Source organism: Bacillus rossius, assembly GCF_032445375.1.
Source record: "Bacillus rossius redtenbacheri isolate Brsri chromosome 9 unlocalized genomic scaffold, Brsri_v3 Brsri_v3_scf9_1, whole genome shotgun sequence".
NCBI lineage: Eukaryota > Metazoa > Arthropoda > Insecta > Phasmatodea > Bacillidae > Bacillus > Bacillus rossius.
The window spans coordinates 18,684,650-18,704,385 of NW_026962012.1; the positions used below are offsets into that span (position 1 = coordinate 18,684,650).

At 40.6% G+C, this 19,736-nt stretch overlaps 1 protein-coding gene across 4 annotated transcripts in view; it reads left to right on the top strand.

Annotated features, from left to right (window-relative positions):
- Positions 1–19,736, top strand: part of LOC134542674 (SUN domain-containing protein 2-like) — a 116,193-nt gene that overhangs the window by 64,257 nt on the left and 32,200 nt on the right. For all 4 annotated transcript variants that reach the window (XM_063387113.1, XM_063387115.1, XM_063387112.1 and 1 more), the window contains 3 exons: positions 169–326; positions 12,205–12,244; positions 16,076–16,165. In XM_063387113.1, coding sequence (XP_063243183.1) covers positions 169–326; positions 12,205–12,244; positions 16,076–16,165 — 288 coding nt within the window. The remainder of the gene's footprint in view (positions 1–168; positions 327–12,204; positions 12,245–16,075; positions 16,166–19,736) is intronic.

A 19,736-nucleotide genomic window follows, 5' to 3' on the forward strand; every position in this document is an offset into this window, starting at 1 on the left:
TAGTTCAGGATTTAGGTTTGTCTGTGTGGCAGGTACTGCTTGAGCCAGAATGAGGCCACGTGTCGTGCACGGCAAGTGTTTGTGATGTCTAAGTGATGTCGGGTGTTGTGTGTGGCAGTGCTGTGCTAGTAGAGGGCAGTGTATAATGCAGGGATGTGCGTGGTGCAGTTGCTCTGTGGTCGACGGCCACGCGGAGTCAGCCCGACGTCTCGCTGCAGCTGAGCCACATGGAGGGAGTGGTCAGCGACCTGACGGCCAAGAACAAGGAACTCGCCAGCCAGTACTCTGCCCTGCAGAGGGCAATGAGCTCGTTCCAGTTGCTCCAGGTGAGCAGCCTGTGTACCGGCCGTGTTTCATCTCGGTAACTGGTAGCTCTTTGCGAATATCTCAGTTTTTTGAAGTGAACACTTCTTTAGCCGCGTTGGGCGATTTTTGGTAGGGGCAAAACTTATGGGTTCGCGTCACCGACATGCTAGTGACGTGTTGCGCCAGACTGGCGACGCGCAGCAGCCTGTGCACATGTATACACATATATACACTAATACATTTTATATACTCGACTGTATCATGTGCATGTTGGACTCTTTTCGGATGGGTAAAATCTTGTGAGTTCGCATCACCGACATGCTGTAGTAGAATTAAGTGAAGTTAAATTGACCACGTGAAAAAGTTTAATTTGTGTATACTGTGTCACAGTGAACACATGACCTGGTAAATCATAGCTAGGTAATGAATTTTTACGTAATTTTGACATACCACTGAAATCTGTTGTGACTAAAACATTATGTAAGGGTAAATGATATCATGCTGACATCGTACTGATATAATACTAAAATCATTTTCTTACGTACATTTGACATAGAAATGATGTCATATTTAAAAACAAAGTGTTATGTTTTCACTTCTATTGACAGTCCCCATGACTGGCTATTTTTTTTTAGTTTGAATCGAATAAGAATTAGAATATCATATTATTTTCGAATACAAATAATATTATAATATAATAACGAATTCGAATAGTAACATTAGAATCCCACTCATTTTTTTTTTCATGTATCATAACAAATATATATTTAAAGAAAAGGAAATGTGTAGTGTAGTGGCTTCTGGAAAATTTCTTACGTACATTTGACGTAGAAATGATGTCATTACACATTTAAAAACAAAGTGTTAAGTTTTCACTTCTGTTGACAGTCCCCATGACTGTCTATTTTTCTTTTAGTTCGAATCGAATAAGAATTAGAATATCATATTATTTTCGAATACAAATAATATAATAATAGAATAACGAATTCAAATAGTAACATTAGAATCCCACTAATTTTTTTTTTCATGTATCATAACAAATATATATTTAAAGAAAAGGAAATGTGTAGTGTAGTTGCTTCTGGAAAATTAGAAACATATTACTGATTGAAAGGTTGGTTAGGTTAAGTCAGCTACAATTACTATAGGTAAAATTTTGTTGAAATATTCAAATTTTAAAGGGTGAATCACTGCCGGCTCTCAATATAGTAATGTATTGTGCCGGAACCAATTAGCGTATAATTCCGCCGTGCTACTCAAATACAATTCACAGCTGTGCGAACTTGCACTCTCAGCTTGACTTGCGCAACCTGTATACGTCCTTGTGGAACAGGGGGGACAGACCTGCCGCTCGCAAGGTCGTCTGCCACGATGGACAGAGGGAGAGGGGTGTGCTGGAGGAACAGGGCCGTGTCGTCGCCCGCAGATTACGGGTCGTGTCGCTGGCCAGAGCGGGAGAAGGGGGGGGGGGGGGGTCTCCAGCTGAGACTCAAGATAAGACACGTAGACCAGCCGGCCTGCCGCACGGCCGGACGCAGCAAACTCTCGCGCCGCGCGCAAAATAAGTCCGCACGGGACTTTAAAACTCAATATAAATTTTAAAACGAACGAGCAATATAACTACAGAGTGTACCAGCGATCAGTTCACAATATTAAAAATACAAAATTGCTATCACAAATAAAGTAATTTTTTTTATTATTTTTTATATTTTGTTTTAGGTATTCCTACTTGATTTTGGTATGCCTATAGACCAAACCACGCTCTGCTACCAATTTAAATGCCCCTCGTGCCCTAAAATTATATCATTTTAATTTACTAATAAAAAAAACCTTGGAAACTGCTGGGCAAAATTATAGAGAAAAAAAATACAAGTGTTACCAGAGGGGGCACGAGGTGGTGAACAAGACAAATTTATACTCCCTGCACACAAGCAACATGGGAGCTAGTGGATTGTTTAAATGGATAAGGAATATGAAAAATAAATAAACACTTCATAAGTAGCTTGGTCTATAGGTTCCCTGTTTTATTTAAATAGGTTTTGTTTTGGCATAGCAATAAAATATATTAACAAGTAACAAAAATAAGGGGCCGCCCCTAAATTATTTAAAACAATTTATATTAATTAAACATCATCACAGAGCAAACAAAAATTGAAATATTCCACCTTATTAGATTCTTGCGATGATTACATAAATAACAGTCTCATTGATTTTACATATTCTCGTCGATTAAGTTCTTAAGGCACTGTTCGCTGGTATGCATTTAATTAATTTAGTTCATTATATGTAAGGGGAAAATATATTTCTCATATCACCCGGGTCTTCAAAGGATGACGTCGAGCCGGGAGGAAAGCTCTTCTTAGGGGGAAAAGCAGCTGGAGGTCCTGCACAACATGATGGGTGTAATTTAGCCACCGAACTGTTGGACCCTGTCAAACAGGGTGTAGCTCCAGGGCTCAGGAGATATCTCGCGCCGACATCCAAATGGCGTGGACCTAGAAGAGCGCGGATGACGCGACCGAAATCATCGATAAGTGAAATAAAAAAAATTAATAAGATTTTAACTAAGACATGACTAATTCTAAATGTTCCTACTGACTGGCTACTGAAATTTTTAGCTGGGATCACATCCCTTAAGACAGATGACTACATTCTTGATTCGAACGAGTACGTCGTTGCCGAAAAGCCTCTTAGCGCAGAGGACGCCGAGAAGACGTGGTAAGTAGCCGAGGTCAGAGTACTAAGTGCCGGCGATGGCGGACAAAGCTCCTAATTAAAACGGGCGCTAGGGCCCTATGGAGAAGGAGGGGAAAGGTTCGGCTTTGGACCGAACATATCCGGAGGTGCCCGACGTGGTCGTAGCCACGACTTCAGTTTTTTGCGCCAAAGGGTGACTGCTGCGGTCTCTACCGGCAGGTACAGAAAGCAACATACAATCGACTATTACAGGCCGCGAGGAGGAAGCATAGGGCCTTATGGCGTAGCTGGTGGTGCACTCTAGGGGCGTAAAGGGGAACTAACGGGGGCGGTGAGCTGACTTGCCACCAGGTGTCACGAGCGTGTGCTCTGCACGCTGGTGACCAGGGCCGAAGTTACAGTTTCTGCTGCTAGGTGTCGTGGATGTCTCTGTAGGCCAAGCGAGAATGTCCTTGGAGTAGCCCACCGCCTTGGCGGGGTTCACCACAGGGCAATGATCTTGGATAAATTCTGCGATCCAGAGGGGCGGAGAGAGGGGGGGTGAACAGAAAAGCGCAGAGATGGCTGGGAACGAGCGTCTACGGGAGACTCGTTCGTGCCGAGACTAGCTAGTCTCAGCAGGCCTCTAAGAAATAGAGCTTGCAGGCCAGAAGCTGCTCTATGCGATTTTAGTCATGAAGGGAAGTAATGTTACAAACCCGGGACGTGACTGCAGGCGAGAGAAATTTCAACCGGGCTGCCCACGTCCACATTAGACTAGCAAAATATCAGATAGGTCCCTGAGAAAGGTGCCTCGGTCCACTGGCACAAAGTTTAACTACGTAGAGTACACCAGCCTAACAAAGTGTAAATCACCCCTTTAGTAACCAGATTATAAGAAAAATAACATTTCCAAAATAATTTATAATTATAACAACAAATTTAAAAAAACGTGTCGAAATGCCTAATTTCCGGCACAGTATATAGCATAGGCTTCACTACAATACTTCAATATTTCAAATTATGTGTTAATTAAAATAATTGTATGATATGTTGTTGTGTGCCCGGTACCTTTGGTACTTTTTTATCACAGTTTAACTTATAGTGATGCTCAAGGATGACAAATATATTTAGGTTATATTTATCAAAGGTCTGAGAATTGTTTTGACTAAAGAACATATACAGTTATGATGTAATATGTATGGGAAACCGAAAACACAAAATAGTGGTTGGTCAGGGTAATAAAAATATATGTACAAAGCCAGAAATTTGAATACTATAATTTATGTTGGTAAGGGCTGATGTGATCGATTATTAGTAGATTAATTTAACACACATTACTCCTGTACACATACACTGAATTACAAATCTTACAGTAAAATAAATATGTTACTAAATATAATAAGTGCAGCTTAGTAAGACTGTATATGCATATAAACTTGATGATTAACTGGAAAGTTACGTGGTGCACATATAAACTATCAAAAGTTCGGTATATAGTTAGCACAATTCTCATTGACTTAGGATTTTGTATCGTTTTCATCAAAGAAATGTCTTTTCTGAGCTATCTCACAGTTTTATTAATGTTCGGATTTTTACAAGTATTGAACTTTACTGTGTATTTTCGGGGCTAGAAGACTCAGGGTAGGCTCAAAACCTTGGTAACCCTGGACTACTGGGGAGTAGAAACAAAATTAACTCAGTAGTTATGCCTTATAGGCCCCATAAAATATGTTCTCAAAAACAAAGTTTGGCTGATGCAGAATGGATAGTAATTGGCACTTTAGTGTTGAATCAAATGTCAGAACATGAAATATGTTTACAATTTCACCGCAGGATGGTGAAGTAACCTTTTAAAAAAACAGTACCGATCATGGAATCTATGTTGCTGGAAAGTTAATCAAAGTCACTGCGCTTCTTGTGTGTAGATCACTCCTTATGTATAACCCTTTATAGGGTTATCCTAGCCCTATTCACTATACTAGATATATTAAATGTCAAAATTAGCAAGTTCAAGTACTTTTTTTGCGAATAAATAAGCTGAATTACATACGATTTCAAACTCGGTCACTTTTTGTGTGTTTGTGCAATGGAATCACTCTTCAACTATTTGTCCTGATTCCGAATTATTCAAAAATGTGCCACAATCAAATACAGCATCCTGATTGGTGGTCTGTGGACCCAAGCCAACAGTTGCCAAATACAGAAATCTTATATTTGGATGTAAATTAACAGAAAAAATACAAATGATAACTCCAAATTTCAAAATAAAAATAGTTAGAAATATTACAACAATCGAAACAAATGTTTATGTTAAAATAACATAAAATATATTCTGTCTAGAGAATGCAGGCTATTGTTGTTGCGTGGCTGGTCTAGTGACCACAGAGTTGTGCTAGTGCCAGTTCATAAAATAAACAAATGAAAATATCTGCAAACCGAAAATAAAAAAAGGGGGTTGTCTGTAAAGTCGGTTTACGGACGATAATTTTACGTGATAACGCGAGTGGAAGAGAGATAGATGCGTCACAAGCCGAACGCTTAGGCCGATCGTGCCTCTCTATCGCTTGTTCCGCGCTCTCGCGTGCACGCTCGGCTCAGGCGGAACGTGACAATGAGTCATGCTTTTTCGTGCGTGCAGCCGGCGTTCATCGATTTATAAGACGTTATCACGTCAAAAATCGTAGAATAAACAGTTTTGAATTGGCCGCTGTGACTCGTTACGTCACAGGTAGCCGTTCCTTTAAAAGAACAAAAAAAAATTGAGACACTGATCCATTGCTTGATTGTAGTTTTGTTACTTCTTGGTAAAAGTCGAAAGTTCTTTTCACAGACGAGAGAGCCCGATCGTGCATCTTCGGGTTTTTTTTTGTTCATTGTAACTCATGATAACTAATGGTCAATTAGGTTAGGTTAGTTAAATTATAAATACTTTAAAACATTGTGGACGGTTGATTTGGTTAGGATGGCTACATTAAAGGTACTGTGAAATCATGTAAACGGTTTCCTAGCCCTGGATAGGTACATATTAAAAAGTTATTTGCTAAGCAACCATAAAATGATTTAACAGTATTTTTAATGTAGCTGTACTTACCTAATATAACCAGCCATCCACAATTTTTTAAAGTATTTATAATGTAGCTAACCTATCCTAATAGACCGCAAAATTTAATGCCACACCGGTTTATACAATGAGATAGAACGGGGAAAAATAAGCGAGCATGAACTTCGGGTAACTTCGGGTGTGGCTCTCTCGTCTGTGAAATGAAGGCTTCCCCAATTTAGTGGTGTGGCTTGGCAACGATAAAAGAAAACTCGGTGCGCTCATGTGGCAACACTGTTCACGCAAGCTGCGTAGTCCTGCACGTCGCGTCGGGACAGTGCAGGGACCACCGCCCCCCGGCACGGACCTGGACGGGCCCTCGCAGTGCCGGCCAAAACCATTCAAGCTTAACAATATCAGTGAAATGTGCAGAAATTTGTTTAAAATTGTATTTAAAGGCACTGTCATTGTATAAAACATAATATATTCTTTTATGAAATGCACTTGCATACCAAATATTACATTTTTGTGATTCTATGAACAAAATAAAAAGTTTTTGTTTTTTAAAAAAAAGCGATTTAAAAAGATACAAATTTAGTGACTCAGTTAAAATCGCTGTTATGTTCATCGGAATCGCTGCTATCACGATCTTTGGAATCAATATCAGGTTGCGGAGATTGGATGTCACTATATTCAATTTCTGGAGCTTTTATAAGCTGGCATACTTCATGACTTAATTTGCTATGCTTTGTTTTCGGAACGATGAAGGGGTCTGATGTGATCAGCAGTCTATTAATCAAATCTGCATCTGTATCAACCCTAGACGTTTGCCTTGTAAATAATTCTTTAAATTTTCTATTTTGCTTATTTCTAGCTTTTTGTGCTTCTTCCGAAAGTTGACCAATTGGGAGAACACTAGAAGCAATTATGTCTTTTCGATGGAAAATAATTTAATGAACTCTTACGGGCATCAAATACCATGAATAATTCTTAATGTACAATTCTCTTTTCACTTTCACGTCTTCCGAAAAAGACGGGTCACCTAGCTCTTGCAATATATGGCATAATAGAGCGTCCGTCCTGGTTTCTTTTGCGTTAGCAAACCAAACGTCGAAAAATTTCGACATGAAAGATGCAAAGTCATTCTAAAAAAAACATAGCAATCATTCGCAAACAATCAGATGTGTTTTATATAGCTGATGACGTGATGAGTAACTCTTTCCAAATTAAACATTACAATGTTTGTATAATGCGATATAATATACTAAAACTCAAGTACAAGCTAACTTACAAATTTCTTTAGTCATATTTAAACACTATCTATTCCAATGTTGCTCACGGTTGATTTAATAACGTAGAAAATAAGAAAATGTTTACAAACTTACCTCCAAACTCACAAAAACAATAATCCAACACACTTTCACTGCTAGCAGTTCAGACACGGCCGTAGTCATCGAGCAAACCCAGACGAATGACGGAGTCGCTCGGTAAACCTGATCTGCGGAACTCAGGTAGTCGGCCGTTTTGACCCTTTTTTCTATTGTTCGACGCCACTTCTTAGAAAACAAATAATACAACGTGGAAGTACGGATTGTGTATTTTAAAAAAAAGCAACTGGTTTGTCCTAATAGGCAGGTATGAAAAATTACTTTTGGCCAGCAAGATTATAAAAATATCACACTGTGCGCCGGTGGCCGCAGTTAGACGTCGGTTGCTCCCCTTCCCTTTATCACTCTCTCACCACTTCAGATTGACCAGCTAACCACAGTCATCGCACACAGCAAACTACCGCGTGTCCACAATGTGCAGTCTTACGCTCCTTCTGCTCCCACTTCTTTTCATGATGTACCCAGTCAGTTTCACTAAACTTTTATAACTGTTTATAAATAACTTAATTATTATAAACTATGTATTTCCATTATAATATAGTAACAATAACTATCTTACAAACATATCAATTCTTACTTGCTTTGTTTTGCAGTGTAACATGTTTCATATTGTAAACTTTGTTTTATGTTTCCTTTGTCATTTAAATAAGAATAATTATATATTTCTTTTGTGTAAGGTATTTAAGAACTGAGTTGTGCATAGTGTGACGACCCAGGCTTATTCCACAGCATATCAGTTTAAATTAATTTTTGGGATTCTATTTTTCTTTGCTGAATATTTATTTGAGATTTATTATTCCATTTATTACTGATTTCGCTTCACTGCACTAGTTAGTTATGGTTTTCGAATATTAACTCTCTCGCCAAGTAGGAAGCGGGTAGTCTAGTCATTCTTCCTAGCCTAGATGTTGGCTGGCCAGAGATATTGAGTGTTGGGCCTCGGATTGAGAAGACGTCCTCTGAGTGCGGGGGGTCCCTCGTCTAAGGATCCCGCGCAGAGAACGAGTAAATACGTGCCTACCGCGAATATATGTAGCTTTTTCCGGGTTCTTACCATACGGACCATGGGGAGTCGTGTTTCACAGTCATTTACACTACCGCGTCAGGCGAATATCCGCCATTGTGCTGCGAGACTATACAGCTAGCATGACTATCTACACTGGCAAGACACACCCATTTGAAGGAATGTTCAACCAGGCCTGTGCGGAGCCGAGCTGAGTCGCCGTCACCAGTAGTTCTAGACTTCCTTCCTCAGTGAGAGTTGTGTACATCCTGAACCGGCTGTGGACAAGACCAGGGGTACTCGAAGAACGGAGTTATTCCAATTTCCCTCCCCTGAACTCTGTCGGGAATATTTTATATAATTATTGTGTGTAGAAACATGAGGCTGATCCATATCATCTATACTGAACATAACATTATCTTCACTCAGTTCCAATGGGTCGTCGTACTCTTAAGAAAATGGCATAAATAGTTTTCTGAGATAGCAGATATTTGGTTTTAAATGATATTGTTTCATTTAAGTGCATTAACTTTAAATGTTAGTGATGTACGATACTCACAAAGTCATATGAGCTATATTGAAATATACAATAGTATTTGAAAAATAATAATTTGATATTTTTTATTTCAATATTTCTGTTAATGTGTTATGTCAGACCCATATTTATAAAAAGAATATTAATGAGAATAAGTGTTTATTAGGAATATATTTGCTAACATCCTCAAAGTTGGGTAAACACATTTCTAAATATGTTAAGAGGATAAAAATTCAAACAAACAAACAAAATATATATATGTGTGTCTGTGTATGTATATATATACAGGGGCGCAGCAACTAAATTTCCAAAGGGGGGGCAATATACCTTTTTATAAAGTCTTATCGATCCCCCTTATTGAAGCGGGGGGTCCGGGGGTCCTCCCCCGGGGTAAATTTGTATTTCAAGGTGGAAAATGGTGATATTTAAGCAGTTTTATTATCTAAAAATTGATTACACAGCACTTTCTTTGCCCCCGTTTGCTCCCACTTCAAGGTTTCAGAGGGGGGGGCAAAATACCCTTGCCCCCCCCCCCCCCCGGTTTTTGCGCCCCTGTGTGTGTGTGTGTGTCTATATATGTATATATATGTGTGTGTGTCTATATATATAGACACACACACACACATATATATATATATAGAGAGGTGTACATGTACGAAAGAATCTCACAGATGGTGCCCAACTCGGGGGCCTTTTTGGGAGGTCCTAAGCATTTTCAGGATAGCTTGTAGCCATCTTGTACTATAATGTACTCCAATTGACCTTGGCCCTGCATCGATGAAGCAGCCATGTCCGGCGTCAAAGGTACGTGGTACGTACTTTCTACGTCGTAACAGCAAGGCCGCAGACGGTAAGGAGGAATATGGACACAATTCGGCAGAAATTAGTGATAATTCAGACATATATGTTTTATCGCCCGTTAGTTACGTAGCTTATAAGGAAAATACTGATAAAGTAACTGGTCAGGCAAGTGCCATTGAACCCGCGGAACAGTTTCCGTGTTCCAAAGAGAAGGAAAACATTTCCAACGCAGTAGCAAACACATCACAGACGGGAACGAATTTAATCACAATGGATGATTTCATGCGTGCTTTTAACTCACTTTTCACACAGCTAAAAGCGTCGCTAACATTGCATACAAACAGTATTCCATATGAATTAGCACGTTAAAGAGCTGAAACAAAGCTATTCTGAGGATTTGGGACGACAACAGGCCGAACAAAATAAAACCATTTCAAATGAGTTGGCAGGTCAAAGCACAAAAATAACCGAAAGCATAAATCAAATGCAAGCGTTAGTGTTAGCAAGAGTAGAAAATAAAATCTCTCAGGTGACACAACACGTCACTGCACAAATACAGTACGTACGCGAAGAAGCCCAAAACTTTCGCAAGTCAGTCACCACGAAATTCACTTTCATAGAAGTTCAGATGGAATGCATGCAGCAATCCATAGAGGAAGCAGAGACCGCCTGCCAGGACACAGCTAGGCGTGTGGCCGAGGAACAAATTACACAAACCACGACTGGTTTTGAAATACTTTTCGCATTGTACAGCAAACGCTACAGCAACACGAGACCAACACTACACAGGAATTTAAAACTGTAAATAATAAACTGAAGCGCTTGGAGAGTTGCGTACACAGGATGTCTCTACACGATACTGACGCGTGTGTACCGTAATCACCGGCAACACAACATCGCTGATGCGTACAGACAGCCAGTCGGCAAGCATGTCACACGTCATACAAACCATGGCAAACGGACACCAAGACTAGTTTTAGACACAGCCACTACGCTTAATCATCCTTCGCTTTATTGGGCCGAAGAGATGCCCACATTTTCTGCAAAAACAAATTAAAACCCTCGCAAATTTTTAAAGGCATTAGATGAGTATGGTGACCGCTCTTATCTTACAGGAGCAGAGAAAATGCATTGTTTAAGTTCATGCTTTAAAAGTATCGCATACTACTGGTGGGAAGTACACCAAGGCAGCGTAGTCTCGTACAATCAGTTTTGCCAACTATTCCTTCACCAACACTGGAGTATGAAAATACAAGGTAACCTACGCGTGCAGAACCAAAGCGTAGCCATTAACCAGAGGCTCACCCCAGCTCCACTTACACGTTTGTAGTTTTCTGTTGACATGTTTGGTTGCCTAGTGTGTAGCTGATATTTGTTACAACATCGCACATTGAATTAAAAATAAATAGACAACAATGGTAAATATTTGAAAAAGAAAAAAGACACCAAAAATTTTCCCCATTTTTGATGAATTGATGTATTTTTAATACTATCCATAACATATGTTATACATGAAAGATAGGAAATGTGGCTCTGAGACTAAGGGGCTGAAGATTTGGCTGCCATATTGGATTCTATATTTTGTGCCTTTTTTTTTTAAATTTCTTGTGATCATCTTTAATCCTTTGTAAAATTAAATTAAATATCCTTATTGACATTTTCATGTATTATGGAAAACATTTTCATTTTTCTAGAAATTTGTTAAAATCTCTTTTCAGTTGGGGATACGGCTAGTGAAATTCTCCATATGTTTGTCTTATGCTGTTGATAGAATGAAACCAAATGTATTCTTTCTGAACAACGGCAAGAATCGATGCCTCCTCAATGCCATTATGCAACTGGCAATTATTGCTGAAGTCGTTCACTCTTGTCGCTCCCAGGGTGGCCACCTTGTCGCTCAAGACATGCTGAGCTCACCAGTCTGACTCTGGCCTATTGGAGTCAGACCAACAGCCTGTTGTCACTAGATGCTAGTCTCTCTGTACAGTGGTAACACTTGTACAGTGATAGAAGTTTCGTAATGTGGTGTATATATGTAGGCTTTTTTTTTAACAATTTTTATTTGGGTAAATACTATGGACTGAGTAAGACTACAAACATAGTAAATATATTTAACTATGAAAAATTAAAGTACTGTTTCTTGTAATTTAAGAAAAATTAATTTTTTCTTTGGCAGGCTTTTCGAACCTGTGTTAGAAGGAATATACCACACTTACTTTATCTCATAAATTTGATTTAAAAGTTTAGAATCATTAAACCACGGTCAATACTATGCTTAACAAATATTTAAACACATTCATTTGTGGTATGATAAATATGACATTTGTTTTATTATTGTAATATTTCTCACCTGTTGTGTATGTCAGATGTGCATATTGTGTAAATGAATGTAATTTATTGTAGTTGCAAACTGAATGTGTTCCAACACAGACTGACTGACTGACTGTTTCAGAACAACATCCACAACGTGTGTGCCCTGAGCAGTGTTCAAGGTAGGCCTCACACACTCCCACCAGACTCCAGCAGACACTGCTCCCTGGTGGCATGTAATCCTGTGCAAGTAGGTTGGGTGAATGGAAAAAGTGATGCCTTAAAGGTCTATAGAAATAGTCTCTTGCAGTACACATAGGCAGAATGCCCTGAGCAACCTTCAAGATAGATCCCAATCAATCCCACTAGAGTGCAGCATTAAAGCTCCTACGTGGCATGTAATTGTATGCAGTTAGAATGGGTGATAGGAAAAGGTAAAGCATTTATATTGTTTAGATATAGTTTGTTGCAGTATATATACACAGCATGCCATAAGCAGTATAGAATGTCTAGATGTTAGACAGCACTCACTCCCAACTTAGTGCAGCAGACTTGCACTTTCGTAGCATGTATTTCTATGCAAGTAAGTTGTGTGAGAGAAACAATTGATTCCTTAATGGTTTATAGAAAATTTTGTGTGCAGTACATATAGCTAGCATGCCCTGTGCAGCCGTCTATGTAGGACGCACTGACTCCCACCAGAGTGCAGCAGAAACTGGTGTTTCATTGAATGTATTCCTATGTAAGTAGGTTGGGTAAAAAATAAAAGTAGATGCATTAGGCTGCAGATAGGCAGCATGCCCTCAGCAGTGGACAAAGTAGGTCCTAATCAATTCCACCAGAGTGTATAATGCACTGTTCCCTCGTGGAATACCTTCGTATGCAAATAGGTTGACGTCGACCCAAGTGTCTCCTCGGCTCCTTCAGGCCGTTATGCCTCGTCAACGTCCTCCCTTTTCCCCCCCAGTGAACCCCAGTGTGTGCATCGGCTAGGGACGCACCCGCGTGCGCCCTAGCACGCCAGTGTTATAATTTAAATATTTCTATGTGTATATATTTCTTTCTCAATGACAGTGACTTCGTTTAAGTGTGTAAATAGTGTAACTGTTATGTATGTATTAACTATCGGCAACTATCGTGTAATTCTTGTAAACGTATCGCAGTGTCTGTATGTAAGCGCGGCCTGGCGCTCATCCGAGTCGCGAGGGGTGGCGCTCTCCCACGCCGTCCCCTCCCCCGCAGCCCGCGCGCGACGGCCCGCGGACGAGCGGGGGAGAGCAGTAGTTGAACTCAGGACTCGAGCAGCGGCGGACGTGCGCTCCGCTCCGCGCTGATCGCGAGACGGGTGTCGAGCTCACGGTCCGGCGACTCAGCCGTAGGACGAGCATCTTTCGCAGCAGCCGTGCTGCCCACGACGAGCCGCCCACGCGAGTGGGTGCCTGAGTTGCGAGTACGTAAGTTACGACGCGCATCACGCATTACGGGACGCGTAAGCTTCGTTACGCGTCGCAGAACTTTCGCAGACGTTACGAGTCAGTACGTAAGGACCGCGTACGCCTCACGTGTCTTAGTGTGGGGCGTAGTTAACCTTTGCCGTGCCATTCGCAGACGTTACGAGTCAGTACGTAGGGGCCGCGCACGCGTCACGTGCCATTACAACATAGTTGACTATCAGGAACTTTGTTACGTGGATAAAAGCCGGTACGCGTCGGGACGAGTGGGCCGTACGAGACGGTCACCGGGAGTCCGGGTCATCGTGGGAGAGGCGCGCAACCCGCGACGGATCCGCCAGGCCGCGGCAAGCTCTCTGAACACAATAAAAGAGCTCGTGAACCGATTAACAGCGAGTGGTCCTTTCGATCTACCTGTCACTCTACCTCACCATCCCTCCAGGTCCCGCATTTCCAGGTCCCGGCCACGTCGGCCTGGACCCACACCTCTCCGACGAGAGCAGTACGGGCATAACGGACATTTCTAGCAAACAGGGAAATAGGGACCAGAAGCCGAGGGACGTCAAGGTTATGTGAAAAGAAAAGGTGATGCCTTAGTGGTCTTTCAATATAATATGTTGCAGTTAATATAAGCAGCAGCCCCTAAACAGCCTATAAGGTAGGCCTCACTCACTTCCACCAGACTCCAACAGACATTGCTCCGTGGTGGAATGTATTCGTATGAAAGTAGGTTGGGTGATAGGAAAACAATTCCTTATCGGCTTATATATTAAGTTACTTTTCAGTGCATATAGGCAGCTTGCCCTGAGAAGAGAACAAGGTACGCCACACTCACTCTCACCATAGTGCAGCAGATAATTCTCCCTCGTAACATGTAGTCATATGCAAGTAGATTTGGTGAATGGAAAAGGTTTTGCCTTAGTGGTCTATTGATATAGTCACTCACACCCAACATATTGCAGCAGACACTATTCCCTCTTGGCATATCTTCGTATGCAAGTATGTTAGGTGAAAAGAAAAAAAATGATGCCTTACTGGTCTATAGATGTAGTCTGCTGCAGTAAATATAGGCAGTATGCCCTAAGTAGCGTTGAAGGTAGGCGGTCTCACTCCCACAAGAGTACAGCAATCAATGCAACTTTGTGCCATGTATTCCTATTAGAGTAGGTTGGATCAAAGGAAATTGTAATGCTTTAATGTTATATAGATACAGTCTTTTTCAGTAGATACAGGCAGAATGCCTTGAGGAGTTTACATGGTAAGTCACTCTCACCTCCAGAGTGGAGCATATACTGCTCCTTCGTGGCATGATTTGGGTGTAAGGAAAGTTTATGCCGAAGTGGTGTTTACATATATTCTTTACCAGTACATATTGGTAGCATGCTCTGTAAAGCCTTCGAGGTAGGATGCACTGTAACCACGAGATTGCAGTAAAAAATTGTTGCCTCATGTCACGTATTCCTATGGAATTAGGTTGGGTAAAAGAAGTTGATGCTTTAGTGCTCTTTGGATACAGTCTGTTGCACTACATATAGGCACAATGCCATGAGCAGCGTTAAAATTGGCCCGATATGCTTCCACCAAATGTAGCAGACACTGCTCCCTTGTGGCATGGATTCGTATGCAAGTAGGTTTTGTGATAGGAAAAGTAGAGGCCTTAGTGGTATGTTGCGGTACATATAGGCACAATGCCCTGAACAGCCTACAAGGCAGGCTGCACTCACACGCACAATAGTGCAGGAGACACTGCTTCCTAATGGTATTGGTTCGTATGCAAGTAGTTTAGGGTGAAAGGAAAAGGTGTTGCCTTAGTGGTACATATATAAGGTTTCATGCAGTACATATAGGCAGCATGTAGCACACACTTTGTGTTTGGACAGATTTATAGTTTTTTTTTTTAAACTAGGTGATGATATACACGAGTGGAACTTAATATTGGCCATGGTGACAAAAAGGTTGAGGAATCAGTGTTGGGGGTGTGATGTGTCTCATTTGTTTCAAGTGTGAGATCAGCTGGTAAGAAGATTGCTGGTTATTTCAAGATTACTGTTAATAAAAAATATGCCAGTTTTATATGAAGTGTGCACCTGTAGTCTGGTTACATAATCTTTTTTTTTTTGCCTGTATTTGCAAAGCTGACCAGACGTTACCATTCATTACCCTACCTTGAGACAGTCCAGAATTTTGCGGTATCTTTTATGTTTAGTATCAGCACGCTCTTCTGGCTAAAGACAAACTGATCTTGCAACATTATATTTAAATTACAAATGTGGAAGAAGCTGGGAAGAACATAACATATGCAAGATGTTGTATAATTGAGATATTTTTGTAGATTTTCATAGATTTTGTAGAATAATGGTTATTAGAAACGTGATTCTCAGCGCTGCAATGGAGGTGATTCGTCAGACATAACAGGCAGAGCACAGCATCAGCAGATGGCACACATGGAAGTGTACCTAGATGCATCGCATTGTTGTTGATAGTGTGCCTCCACGGGCTCTGTAGTGGCCGTGTCGGCCGATGCCTCGAGCACGGGTGATGGTCGTGTGCTTGTGTCGTCAGACTTGATGGTCAGCAAGGCGGTGGAGCGTCGGCTGGCAGTCTACGACGCAGACAAGATAGGGCTGGCAGACTTTGCTCTGGAGTCGGCAGGTACGTCTGGCTGACTGTACGCGTGTAGCAAGTTGTACACCAGTTTTTTACACAACTTTTCTCTGACACCCGTGTTAATGTTTGTTAGTGTCTTCAGTAAAACCCCATTGTTATCCCCCATATGTTTCCTGGGATTGTGTTCTTGTATAGAGGGCTCGTCATAAAACTTTTGGAATTTTTGACTATATATCAAAGTATGCAATTTTTTAAATCAATTCTCTGTACAGGTGTGTCTGGCACGAAACTGACAAGTTTCCAAAATAAAATATAAATATATTTTAATAACAGTCTTTTTTTTGTTTCAAAAAAAGAAGCATATTGGGCCACCAATTTATCAACCAAAGCAAGCGCAAACACGGTGCAGTAGGCCTTGTAGCTGTGTCTCTAACGAGAGCTAAACCCATTTTACACCCGGATATATAAATCTGCGAGTATTACAGAAATGTTCTATATTCATGAATACATAATTTGATATTCAATATTTAGGAAATATTTGATATTCAATATAACATTTCACATTGTATATTTTTTAAATCTTTTGCTACCAATAAATAGGTCTGCACAATATAGAACTCATTTACAAAAAAAAATGTTTAAAAAATATTTATGTATGAAGCTATGATGATTTATTAAAAGTTGAATTTTTTCTCCAAAATTATTTATGTATTATTCTTATACTTTACAAATTATCAGTGATTGTGTTTTTAAAATATGAATAATACTCTATTTTATGCATATAGTCAGTACGATAAATGAAACATATATTGTATTTAAAATTTTATGGGTGTAAGAAAATGCATTTATAAATTATTTTATTTTGCCTCAATTTTCACCTTTTTGTTATATTTTATTTTATTTTGTAACATTTGTTATTGCAGACGAGAGCGGGCGAGATGTGTTACGAAGGGTGGGGGAAGGAAAGGCATCGTTCTGCAGCTAAACTCAAGCTTCCATTTGGAACCTTTTTTGTTGATCCTTCTGGCAACAACTTTCATATATTTAAAAAAAATCTAAATAAATGTTAAGCTGCTTAAAACTATCAAAACAGTTGGCAACCAATCCTAGCCTACCTAACGAGTTCATATTTGTACAAATGCATTACTTGGAACGAATTATAAGTCACATTTTGATGGGTAAATAATATTTTATCAAACAAACAAGCAAAGATAATTACTAAAGAATTGAATTGAATGTCATACTGCTAGCAAATCATAGAAAATAAATACATATTCCGATCCCAAAACAAATATCATTAATTAAATAATTATCGTTCATTACTCTTAGATTATAAAGGTGATGGTTTCTTCCTTTATATAACAAATGGAAGCAGATGATTGGTCAAAAATTCATTTGTTACAGAATGTGGTGTGTGGCTCAGGTTTATATAGTTTGGAAGTACGTAAATTTATAAAAATTAACTGTATATAAATTAAAAGTTTAAAGATAATTTTTTCCCACAAATGCTGAAAGTTATATGCGGGAAGCATATAATAATTAAAATGTTATGAATGGGAAAATTTAACATAGGGGTATAAGGAAGTGTCAAATGAAATAATTTTGTGAACTTAATAGAGGGGGGGGGGGGGGGGGGATATTATGCAAGAATATCTTAAGCGAGTTTTACTGAATATATTGTTACGATTTATTAAAAATGAAAATAATAAATCATCGTGGGAAAACTACTGGGTTCGTAAATGGATAGCCCGATTAAAGATTTTACTACACAGTTTTATTGATTGCCAATATTTACAACACTAACAAATAATCTTCTAAAAATGCCTAATAAACAATTACACTTAAAAATGTTTATTCCCCAGTCACTCGGTTCTTACACACCGCACACCTTGCTGGGCCGCACCTCTGGCGCAACTGTCGCCGCAGCACCCCTCGTGGACCTCCGTCACCGCACTCCGCCGCCGCCGTCGCACTTCCCTTCGCCGAGGTTCTGCTCTATGCTTCGCTCGGGACTCTCGCCGCACCCGCAGCACTATCGCCACTCAACTATCGCCGAGAAACTCGCTCGCCCAGGAACTCCGCCGCACCCGTGGCTCTATCGCCCGGATCAACTCCACTCCGGAACTGAACTCCCAACTGCCTCGGAGGCCGGCGTCCTGGGCTTATATAGGCCCAGGCGCCACTTCTAGAAGTGTAGAGCGCGGCTGGGTCCCGTCGCATCATTCCGTGCCGACCCGACGCCTGAAATCTTGAGACACGGATCGGTGGCGGCTCGCGTGGCAGCCCACGGAACTCGTCAGGTGTCAGGTTAACGGCGCCGAAGCAGAGCGCCGCGCGTGGAGCAAAGTGAAGGAGGGAGGGGAAGCGGTGACCCTAAAATTCCACCAGACGCGCGCGGCACGTCTCATGTTGCGGCGGCCACGTGACGTTAGTGTCCGTGCGGGGCCGCCAGCCAGCTCTGCACCTGCACTCGCCGCGGGCCTGCTCATGTTCGTAACAATATCATAACAAATAGTTTTCAGATATATTTATTCCTAAGCGAGTATTTAAGTGATTTTCTTATATAAAAAATAATAATAAATGGATGAACAAGTAGGGAGGTAGTTTTACTACTTCAAATTCATAATGTGCAGATTACTCTGATTTAAAGGCTTTCTATAAAGAATTTTGAAGCAAGTGGTATAGCTCAGCTAAAAATAATGAAAATTTTAATTGTTTATGCTAATAGTTATTATTATCATTTATGAAATCTGTGTAATCCCAGGCAGCTTTTAAAGTTGTTTTAGTTGTTTTCTTATACTTTCTATAAAAGTTATACCAATGCAGTCCTTTCTTAAAACTTTGTTGTTGGTTGCTACTCACTTTGTTAAAACAACCTAAAAGAACTATGTACTAAATTATTTTAAGGTAAAACCCTCTTATCACAGAAGTAATATCGTCTTACAGAAATAATTTTTATTTTAATGTTACTTCTTATTGTATATAATATTGTTACGAACTTATGTAAGGAGAACTGGGTTCGTAAGGGATAGCCCAATTAAGTTTATTACAGTTTTATCAATTAATAATTTTACATTACTCATAAATATTTGTACTTAAAATAGTCTGATACCAATCACTTGCACTTAAAAATTGTTATTCGCAAGTCACTCAATGTCTGTCAAGTTCCACAGTACACCCTCCTCACTGGAGCTAGGCTCGATGGTGATTCGCCCCTTACCTCGCGTCTGTCCTCACACACACACACACACACAGCTTCGCGTCACTCAGTCGCACTCTCACGGTACTCTCACTCCTCGTCGCGCCGTTCTCGAGAGGGTCTCTCACCCTCCTCGCCGATGTCGCACTTCCCTTCACTCGCGGAACTCTCCGAACTGCTGCTTATAATACCCTAACTCCTTCACAAAGGGACAAGAGCGACTGTGACGAGACGCGTCATCCCGGGCTGACTCGACGCCCGAAACATCGAGAATGGCCCCAAGTTTTGTTCTCCAAGCACGGCTGCATCCTCTGTAGGCCCACAGAATTCCCAGGCCGCTAAAAGTGTCAGTGACAATAGTCCGAGGCGGGAAAGTGAGGGAGCAGGGAGGGATGGGTAGCGAGACCCTTGTAATCC